Below are 11,425 nucleotides of genomic sequence, written 5' to 3'. Positions count from 1 at the left end.
CAATCAGCAAACGGTTTTGCAGCGCTGTGCGTAATCACGTTACGTAAACTGCTGTGCATACGTTACGTAAAATCCAGGGAGCAGGAAGTGTGATGTGGCTTTGACTCCCAACAAAAATGGTAAGCGTTTTCTTTTATTAAACAAGGGCCTCTGCTCTTTTAAAGCGACTTTTAAGCATCATCTAAACGTACCCTACGCCTCATCTGTATCGGCAATACGCTGTGACAGCAACTAATGTGAATATTCGGTGGAAAGTAGGACGTATTAATGCTAAACTACCCAGCTAGCATTGACTAGCTTAGATATGCGAAATGTTTCGACAATCTAGCGATCACATTATGTTTCTTTTGTTAAGCATGACTATATCATAGATTTACATCATAACATAAGTGGCGGTCTTGTGTTAACACGAGCTGTTTGATTACAAAGGTGAAAGAAATCACTAATTAACGAGTACGATGAATGCGTGCATCGCTGTGTTTTGAGTTGTGCCACGTAGCTGCACCACAGTTCACCAGGAAGCGCGTGCGCGCTCATGTGTGTGAGCTACAATTTGTGGACGAGGTTGTTATGTGTAAACTTGCAATAATATTTGAAACAGAAGTTTACTAGTTGCAGGCTAATACGTGCAGTGACCAACTTAATAACTGAGTTATTCACTGCACTGATTTATTTAACTGAGATCTTCAAGCAGAGAAGTTATCAGCAGTTTTGTTTTCATCAACAATAAATCATGTAGCAACACCAAATACAGAAAAAAAATCTTAATACATCACAATGTACTACATTATTATACAAAGTACACAAGTTTAAAATTCTATATGGTTATAATACATTCATCTTGCCAACAGTAAGATTATGGTAATATTATAGCAAAATAGATTTTCTATTATAGAGTAAAATTTCCCAATCAGTATAGAAAATGTTGTGATAAAATAAAAAATAAAGCTTAATTGTCCTTATTGGGGTTTTTTCTCCCCAAAATATATTTTTCTTCGATGCATAATAAACTTAAATGATCTTAAAAGGCACTCTTATGACCATGTTAGCAAGTATATATTTAAAAGGTAAATTCTTGATTTTTCTAGTTAAGATCAGATATGAGATCATCCAAGAGTGATTCTACATGAACAGAGACTCTGTCTCCTCGGATTAATGCACATATAATATCTGTGAGGAGAAAGAGCAAAGTCCATAAATAATACAACATCTCCCTGGCAGCTTTTAATAATTAAGAGTAAGACAGAAATTAACTACATGAGTACTTGATTAAATCTATCTGCAACTGCATTTCCTAACCCTACCTGACAGGTCTGTTTGACAGGCCCACGATTTTATGCCCTAACAGGGAAGCGCTAACTCAGTGTACTATGATTTCATTGTAATCCTTGTTTAGAATTGCTTACCATGTCAGGAGCATCAGCAGATACAGAGAGGTGACAAGCTAACAAGGTCATAATCATTAAATTGCAGGTAGAGCTGACTGACACCATGAGGAGTAATAGCGGAAAGTTTATTCTGCTTTTTGCACACAGAAAATAAATACTTAATGAAAAATCTGCAGTTGATCTTGATGTGTTATGAAGTAGTGTGAGTGTGATGAAGCAGGATCCTACAGTTTATAATAGCTTATATATGAGCTACATGGCTTAAAGCCAGGCAGAGCAGTCTTGGAGCTACATTTTGGCACATGGCAGTATGAGACCTGTTAGGCTTCTGGTTAGTCTTGTAAATTATTATACATAATATAGTCCAGCTGATACTGTATTTACTGTATTTTTTAGGCCATTACCAATATAGATATTTGGGAATTAAAAAATCCAACAACAATATATCTTCAGATCATAATGTTTTAACATAAATACATAAATAAGCAATCTTGATACAGATACCTTAGAAGTTTGGCATATATGTACTGCATTTTACTGGGTGACATATAAACAAATACTAATAGATCTATACAGTGTATATCAATATATATTAGTCTAGTTCTAATGCACTGAAAGAAAACATTTTGACTGGCACTCTATGGGAAAACATGTCTGGCAGTGTGTCTTTGTGAGACTTACTGGGTCTGGACAGCCCACTCATTTTTTTGTCAGAGCACCAGAATGAACAGCTGGTACATCAGCATTCCTAGCCACCAATAGCATAACATCAGTCAGTGGTACAGAAGATAAACTAAGGTGAATTCAGTGTTCATCGTTTCTATGACATATTGCTGGTAGCCTGCACTACACTGTGTCTGTACTAAACGTATCATTGACTTGTGTCTTGTCTTTTTTGCAGTCGGCCATTTTCAACTTCCAGTCACTGCTTACAGTGATTCTCCTCCTGATCTGTACCTGTGCCTACATCAGAGCTCTGGCTCCCAGCCTGCTAGACAAGAACAAGACCGGGTATGATTATATTAAATTATTCCAGGTACTTTACAATGAAGTTTCCCCAATAATAAGTTGACTCCTCAAAGACCTGTCTATATCTCTTTGAATGAGACACAATGTCAGTATCAAACTTCATAATCAGAGGAGTGCAACTAACTCAAAATCAGCAGTCATGCAAAGTTACTTCTATTAGCATTTCAACAATGAAGGGAACAATCAATTATTATTATTTTTAGTATTTCTTCAAATAATGTACTGTATGTCAAATTCATGTACAGTTCTTTTGCCAAATGAGAGGTCAAAATTTAAAAGCATTTTTTGGCATGTAGTTTGATGTGACAATTTCAACTGTAGAAGGAGATAAAAGCACTTATCTTGACGGACAGCAAGGCAGTTAAAATGAAGAGATGACCTTAGAATGAAGTGCAAAGACTAAGGTAATTGCAAGAGATCATATCTTAATATTGCAGCCACCATAGTTTCAGTGTTTCCTATTTTATTACAGCCTCCACTGGTAAGGATAAGGCAATGATTAGACACACAAATGATTTTTATTTCAAAGTGCTTTACATTCTGTTCCATCTGTCAAGGTGCTGTCAGTGAACTTCTCCAATTTTGCCAGTTTAATCTAAGGGGTTTATTCTGTGTTTTACCTCATATTAGGCTGGTTTGTTTTGTCTCTGTGGGAGAAAACCCCCAACAAGCAATGGCCTATCATAGAGCTGATTCTGCTGTGTACTATGTAACAATGGAGTGTGTGTACCGTATTTTATCTAATAGTGGCCAGTATTCAATTAAAAGCCGGGTCTCCAATAATGGCCGGGGGTGTGGTTGACACAAACAAATACAGGCCGGGGAGGGAAAAAACAAGGATGGATTGAGGCCGTATTCAGACCAAATCAGGTGTTGCTGCGCTCCGCTGCAGGGTTGTACTGTGGTGTGTAGGTGTGTGTGTGTGTGTGTGTGTGTGTGTGTGTGTGTTTATGTTTATTTGTGCTCTAGAAAGTAACTGCTGTGAAACAATTAGATATTTTGTTATTGATCTGACTCACTGCTTTATTACCAGCTCCATCTCTTTATTCACTCTCTAGCTCCCTCTCTCTCTTTTTCTCTCATCTTTTTTTAAATTGAGTTGGGAAACTGACAGCAAAGCCTGACTCTACTTTTAACGTTATCAAATGAAAAGAAATGTCCGCCCCCCTCCTCTTAGTGCCTGTTATAATGTAACTGTGGTTTGTAGTAATGTAAGTGCCACAAGATGGCGGTAGCTATATTTGAAGTACCATGTAGGACCTGTGCAAGTGTCAGTGACTAAATTTTTCATAACACCAATGCCACAACACTGTAGAGAGCAAACATGGCACCCATCAGACAGAAATTTGATGTCAAATTCAAAGAGAGAGTTTTGCAATATGTGGAGGAAAATTAAGGAGCGAAAGCTGCAAGACATTTTGACACTGACCCGAAAAGAATCAGATACTGGAAAAAACAGAAGCGTGAGCTGCTGTTAACTGACAAGAGGAGAGCACGGCTAGCTGGAGGTGGGAGGAAGAAAGTTAGCTTGGAGCTAGAGAGGCAGCTGATTGATAATAAATATTTGATTGTGCTGTGCTATTAATGTCTATATCCAGCGTAACGTTACCTCAGATTTGTTTAGTTTTTAACTGACACTGGCCATATGTCCCCTCCGGTATTTGACTGGTCAGACTTCACACAAGTTAAATTGAAATCTTTGTGTAATGTTTCACAATAAATGTCAGGAAATGAAGGCATTATGTCCATGGGCTTTTAATTTTATTAATAGCATAATGCAGTAACAAAGATTTAACAGAGCAAACGGAAGCAGATCAGAAAACAGGGAGGTTTCGTACTAAAATATGAGCAAATATACTTATCAAACAGGGAATTAGGAATAAAGGCCTCTCTCTAATATAAGCCTGCTTCCAATAAAGGCCTGGTACCCTCTGCAGTTGAGGTAAATAAACGCCCCGGCCACTATTAGAGAATACAGTATGTGTATGTGTATATATATATACATATATATATATGAATTATGCCCCACATTTTTAAATTATCTGTCCCACTCTAACACACTCAGTGTAGCTACCAAAGACACTTGCTTTTTTCAGCTAACAAGGAGCTCATCATTGAGGCGAGTAAAGTAGCAGAGGCCTAAATATTCATCATTACTGAATCATTATTATTCTTGGATGTACAAAATCCATGATTCACTTTTAATAGGTCTGGCATGGGCGAAAAACAGCCACACACAATCACACACACCCCACTCATAAAGACACACCACTTTAGCAGGGAGGGACCTCCTCTTCAGTCTTAACACATGAGACTGCGAGTGGCAGATTGGATGATTTAATAGTTTTCCCTCTTGACTGATTTGTTGACTTAGCCATGAGGCATTATTTGTGTTGATGTGGTGCCACACATTATGCAAATAATTGTAGTGGTGTAGGGATAGGCCTAGAATCTGAGGGAAATACCATCTCCAGGCAATTTCTGAGAATTTGTCGTTTGTACTGAAGAACAGCGTATAGTATACAGATTGTTATAGCAAATGTAACCTAAACTAGGACCATCTTAAATCAGTGTAAGAAAATTGCACAATGGGATGCTGACACCCTCTGGTCAGTATGAAAGTTAAGAACGGTGACTTTCAAACATACACAGACACACAGGCAGACAGATGCATCAGAAGAGTGAAGGCCTGGAATGCCACATGTGCCTCAGCTGTCACTAGAGATGGTGAGACTTGCTTGCTGTCTCCTTTTCTTCTTCTGTGCATATTCCTTACATGGAAATGCACATCTAAAGGCCTAAACGCACTGGAAGCGTCTGACGCACACGTTTTGAAGTACATCTATTGTTTTTAATGGCCGAACACGCACTAGAAGCTTTATGACGCGCGTCAAACTGCCTTGACGCGCCCACTCTGACCTTGTTTCAATTTTTGGAGCTTCAAATGAGCACCCAGCGACCAAAGCTGTTTTCTCTGCAGCCGAAAAAGAGAGAAATAGCGCAAACCAGCTCAGCACCGGCGAGAGAGAGAGAGAGATAGCACAGCGGTGGACGAGTAAGGAGAGCGAGCAGTAGTGAGAACAAAACCTCTGAATGAGAGAAATAAAACGTTATATTCTGATTATTTCAGGGCAATCACGTTTTAAAGCACAAATAAATTAAACAGTTAAACATTAAACAGTCAACAGATGATTTACTGTGGACACAGACACTCTTAGTTTCAGTTTCATTTTCCTTCTCTGCATTTCTCCTTTTCATTCATTTATTACATCCAACTAATGCAGTGATAAATACAAAGTGACAAATTGTGTTTGAATTTCAAATCTGATGCCTGCAGTGCGCCATAGGAGCATCAATTGATGAACGTGTTTAATGCGTTTGGGCCTTGGCCTATAGGTTTTGTAGCAAGGTTAGAATTTTTTTTAATCTATTACCATGACAAATCAATACAGCACCTAGCCATTTTTTTACTTTTAATATCAAACCAACCGAGTGATGTCTGCCTTTGTTTTGATTAAATGCAGTAAAAGGTTAATTACATTTTACAACATGGGTAAAGTAAATTCCTTTTTATCTTTTAGGCTTCTAGGAATTTTCTGGAAATGTGCCAGAATAGGTAAGTGATTGGCAGTGATTATTTTTACATGAACCCATATTTTTACTTCTGTAGTTTCAATTAAATGTTACAAAGTGTAGTCTTGAACTTTTTACTATTTTTTTTCTTTTTTTCCTCCATTTTAGGTGAGCGGAAGAGTCCCTGGGTGGCTTGTTGCTGTATCATCATGGCTTTCAGCATACTGTTTCTACAGTAGAAGTCCAAAGAAAACCACAAATGGAAACATTGGGGAAATGAACAGACCGCAAGGCATGGACAATACAATCATAGAAGCACAACAGGAACTCCAGTGGCTGTCACTTAGATAATGTAAAAACGGAGACCCATCACCACTCACTGTAGCCACAGAGAGAGAAAATGTGTCTGTGTGGGAGGAGGGGTGAGCAGATAGCCCCAGAATGTGTCTAGATCCCTCCCTGGACCTCGAGGTCTGTCCTTGTGTTTGCTTAGGTGGAATGTTTACTCCGGATGTATGTGTGTGGGGGGGGCCAATGCTTTCTGTTATCTGCCATTTAGTTTAAAGGAAATAACTCACATTCTGACATCATTTGTGGGATCAAATGAGATATTGTTTGTCCAAATATTTCAAACAGTCGCTTAAAAAGATTTAATTTGTTTTTTTTCCTTTTTGAGTTTGTCACGTTTGCATCTACCTGTTTGAATATCTCATAAATGTTTTGTGATACACTTGGACATAGAGGTGTGACTTTGAGTCATCTCACCACCCCCTTTGTAACCGGTGCCCTTTTTGTTGTATCTAGAAATGACAAACGTAACCCACAGCAAACAAAATGGTGTTCTAGCTCTTAAGGTGTCCTTCATATAAAGAGCTAATGTTTTTAAAGCCAGTCAGTTTGCCGCTATTTATTAAAGAACCTTTTTTGGAAATCTGGTTTGAGAAGGCTGATTTTGTCATTTAAACTCAACCATTTTGATGACTTTTTGCTGTCAACACCATCCTGTTGTAATGCCACACTGTAAGATAGGGAAAGTGACACAAGAAGTGTCTTGTGTATAAAAATTGCTGTAGTAATTTTAGGCTAAGAGAAAGTTAAGAATTGCTGCTCTAAGTCCCTTCTGAAGTGTATAGCACTCAGGATTCTTCTCGGAGTGAGATGGACAGTGAAGAGTTTGCGATAACCTCTTCTGTAACCTTGAAGTCAACACTCATCTTCACGGGGTTTACTGCAAAGGAACTGTCAGCTGACTGTACTGCACGACACGACATGGCCAGATATTTGCACAAAAGTGCAGCTGTCTTAATATTTCATCTCAGATATTTAGAAGTATAAGCTGCATTAGATTTGGAAGCAGGGTTTGCATTCTGAAAGAAAACCTTAAGAGTGATGAACAGTTGTGCCTTGAAGTTTTGGAAAATATTCAGGAGACTGTGGGGGACATCCAGAATGTTTTGGAAAAGTTATGACTATGATTGCCAATTTTAAATGACAAATCCTTTCAATTTCATCTTCTGACTTGTAGCATAAAAGCCAAATTCATGATGTGACAACAGTATTCCAAGTCTGCATGTTGCATGCTTTAATTATATGATATATGATTCGGACGAGTTCAGAATAGTCCAATTAACTATTGTAAGCCATGAAATTGGCCTAATTTATTAAATCTGAATAAATGCTGGTGTGTATTGTTTAAATTGCATCAAGGGTTTGCAACGAAAAGGTGCAAGAAAGGGATAAATAAAGACATATAGATAAATTATAAGTAAGTTGTGGATAAAAACAATCCCATACACATTTCTTCTCTCCTGTGTGGTACAGAGGACTAAATAAAGGAGGAGACTTGTTGACATACTCGCCTTTGATACGCTCATCACTGATGAGTGTTCAGATCCCAACACTCCCACGGACAGTCCCTTGTTAGGCAACATCACTCCCATACTGATGTGCATCCGTTTTGGCACTCCCAGGTTCAGATAAGGCATCAATGCCTGCTGGTAAAGTTGTGATTATCAGGCAGTGACGCAGATACAGGAGACACAGAGGAGCAGGAAGCTCTCAGTCATCTGTTTCTATCTTTGGGAGCAGAGATACGGGAGGGCTGGACGGATTTTCACTGGGTCAATGAACCAAGTGAATGTCTTGGGTGATGATGAAAGGAAAATGATATGGAAGACCTGAAGTCACTTACTGCAGATGATAGCAGCTGTTATCATCAGTCCCATTACAAGTTTAAGAGATTGTTCTGGTTATTCATACAAAATTAACACATGTATAAGAAGAATAGTGTGTTATTTGTAGTGCAGTAACAAAGAATAAACCTGCTGAACACTGAAAGTAAACACATGGGTTATAAAGTCCAGGGCCTGCCTTAAGGGACATTTCAGGACAACGTCTAACCAAGACAATATTTGTTCTTTACTTTTTGGATAAAAATGATTATTCTTAATCTCACTTAAACTGTGGGCACAGTTGCTAAACAATGACAAAGAATAATATCTGGCAGTGACTCGATGAATAGATGCCTAAAACAACATTTGGACTGTTCCTGTTGTTTGTAAAGTGACCTAATGCATGTCCTGATTTCTGTGTTTGAGTTGGCTGATCAAAATTTACTCGTGTTGATGCCAAATGGCTAAGGACACAATAGCTTTTCATTGTTTTAAAATTATGTTTTACATGTCATCTGTTGAATATCATTACCTTCATGCTGGAAGTTTTTATTTCTTTCTCTACACTTCAAACACGGGGCGAGGCTGGCAACAAAACGTCCTAAATTGCCTACACACACAAAAAAAAGAAGTTGGTTTTACTTCATGGACATTTAAAGCTTAGCTAAGAGGCCACATAGTTTTTTAACTGATTTATACTGAAATTGTCAAATATGTTTGTTGCTACTGATTATTTTTAATGCACATATTTCCCAAACGTTTCAATGACCATTTTTTATCATTTTCCATTACTGAGGCCCACTTGACACTGAGCCTTTCTCTACGAACCCTCTTATCTTTTGTTTTATAGGGATCACAGGAGCAGCCAAGGATGTGACAGCATGAGGCAACATGAAGTTTAGACATCTATTCCAACATTCCCCATTTAATACAATGTTGTGCTTCATGCATTATTAATTTATGTGAATAATTATGGTAAACGTCAGCTGTGTCATTATAAACCAGTCAATCCCTGTCAGTAAAGAGGTGCATATGATGCAGGTAGTCAGGACTCATGTCGACCTCGCTAAATGGTTCAATACTGAGCTCGGTCGGTTTTAATTCTAGATTGTTATTTCTTTCAGACTATTTTTCCCCTGGTGATTGTGGAAAAATATTCTCAGATAAGCGATGAGGACATTTACATTAAGGCTAAATAAAACCTTTCACTGCATTTTTCCCTTCAAAGATAATTGGAGATTTGTACTATTATTAGTGCAGCTCTACACCATAACTCATATCCAAAGTATTTATGCCTTCAACATCATCATCCATAAAGCTCCAGCAGAGGAGTACCCAAAGCATATCACTTTAATTTCCATGTCTCTTCCCTCCTTTGATCAGACAGGCAGTTTCCTGCAGTCGTTTTGAGGACTTCAAAGGCAATCAGGGTAATAAAGTCTCTACCATCTCCTGCTGAGCAGACCAGAAGTGTCCAAACAGACTATGACCCTTTAAATTTTCAGTGGAGCCTGTTTGAATCGCAGCACTGACTCTGCTGTCGAAGGGAATGAAAGATGAATAGAAGGAGAGAAAACTGCAAAATAGATGCCTGGATGATGAGAAAGTGTGAGAGATAATGACAGCGGCACGGTAAAAGAGGAGGGAAGGATACATGACTAGAGTGGATTAGCCTTTATTATACAACTGGTATCTGTCAATGATCAACATCCCTATGAACACATATTTTCCTCCTTGCTTATTTAAAAAGAAAAAACAGTGACTTATTGTTTTACTGATACCTTGGAGGGCAAGATCTCTCTTGTGGCTGTTTTTGGTTTCAGCCACAAATCCAAACTCCTCTGTAGTCAGAGGATTAGAGGCCACAGTATCATTGATTCACTAGAAATACAGCCTTGCAGTTGTACACCTCCGCCAGCCAGTCAAGTTGCAGTTTGCATCCATGTCTGTCCAGACTCATATGATATTTGTAGTGAAGATTTTCAAGGAATTTGATAAAAGGTATTAAGTATATTTTCCCTCTATGTGTTCACATACTTGGCCAATAAAGCTGGTTCTGATAGAACACAAAGTTGTAGCCATGACAGTAGACAAAGCTTCAGATACAGATGTTGCTGCAAAGAAGCTACAAATTCTAAAACGTTGATGCTTCACACACATCTTCAACCCGACAGCACAGAAGATCTAAACAATCACCACAGTTTCAAGGTGGGAACCAAGATTACTGTCAACTATTCAGTATTCAACCAAAATTGAAACATGGTCACAGTCTCCCCTTCTGTTCATAAGTTATGGTGTTGAATAATGGCCAGAAAAGTATTTTTGCAGAACATTATGATCTCAAGGTGAAGTTGACCTTTGACCTTTTGGATATAAAATGTCATCACTTCATCATTTTATCCTATGAGACATTTATGTGAAACTTTGTCATAATTAGCGTATAAATTCTTGAGTTATGGCCAAAAACGTGTTTTGTGAAGTCACACTGACCTTTGACCTTTGACCACCAAATTCTAATCAGTTCATCCTTGAGTCCAAGCGGACGTTTGTGCCAAATGTAATGAAATTCCCTCCAGGCGTTCCTGAGACATCACATTCACGAGAATGGGACAGATGTGAGGTCACAGTGACCTTGACCTTTGACCACCAAATTCTAATCAGTTCATCCTTGAGTCCAAGCGGACGTTTGTGCCAAATTTGAAGAAATTTCCTCCAGGCGTTCCTGAGATATCGCGTTCATGAGAATGGGACAGATGGACAACCTGAAAACATAATGCCTCTGGCCACAGCTGTTGCCAGCGCAAGGGCATAAAAAAATGCTTGACATCACATTCATACTACAAAGCCTTTGTTCTGTCCTCACTTCCTCATTAGGAACATGCAACGTTTGCTTTTTGCCTCTGAGGGAACAAACGACAAGAAGCTGAAAGACACCAATATCCTCCATGTAGGGAAAGTCTGGGGCGGAGGTAATCCTTATGATAATGTGCTTGAATGAGTTATCAGTGGACACTGGATAGTTTAAACACTGTACATTAGCTTATGTGGTCTCACCCTGAAACCCAGGCCTTCTAGGTCACCCTAACTCCTTCCACATGTAATCTTTTACCAGAAATTTTATGGTAACAAGAGAAATTTTTAAACTCAGTCCTGTCAGACAGCTCCCTGTGGCCAAAGAAACTGAGGCACTGCATGTCTCCTTTGAAGGTGGCATTCGCAGTTTGTTCAGAGGACATTTCACTCCATGCTCATTAACCCAAGGCG

General features: G+C 38.7%; 1 protein-coding gene across 1 annotated transcript; it reads left to right on the top strand.

The window, feature by feature from the left end:
* The first annotated feature begins 22 nt into the window (after window positions 1–22).
* tmem167a (transmembrane protein 167A) lies at window positions 23–6,921 on the top strand. The gene is made up of 4 exons (XM_042420475.1): window positions 23–119; window positions 2,290–2,399; window positions 5,999–6,033; window positions 6,159–6,921. Exons 1-4 carry the CDS (start codon window positions 117–119, stop codon window positions 6,227–6,229), a joined length of 219 nt encoding a protein of 72 aa, XP_042276409.1. The 5' UTR covers window positions 23–116; the 3' UTR covers window positions 6,230–6,921.
* Window positions 6,922–11,425: the final 4,504 nt, after the last annotated feature.

This window comes from Thunnus maccoyii, chromosome 9, assembly GCF_910596095.1.
Source record: "Thunnus maccoyii chromosome 9, fThuMac1.1, whole genome shotgun sequence".
Lineage (NCBI taxonomy): Eukaryota > Metazoa > Chordata > Actinopteri > Scombriformes > Scombridae > Thunnus > Thunnus maccoyii.
The sequence above is the reverse complement of the archived record's forward strand: the minus strand, read 5'-3'. Positions and strand labels throughout refer to the sequence as shown.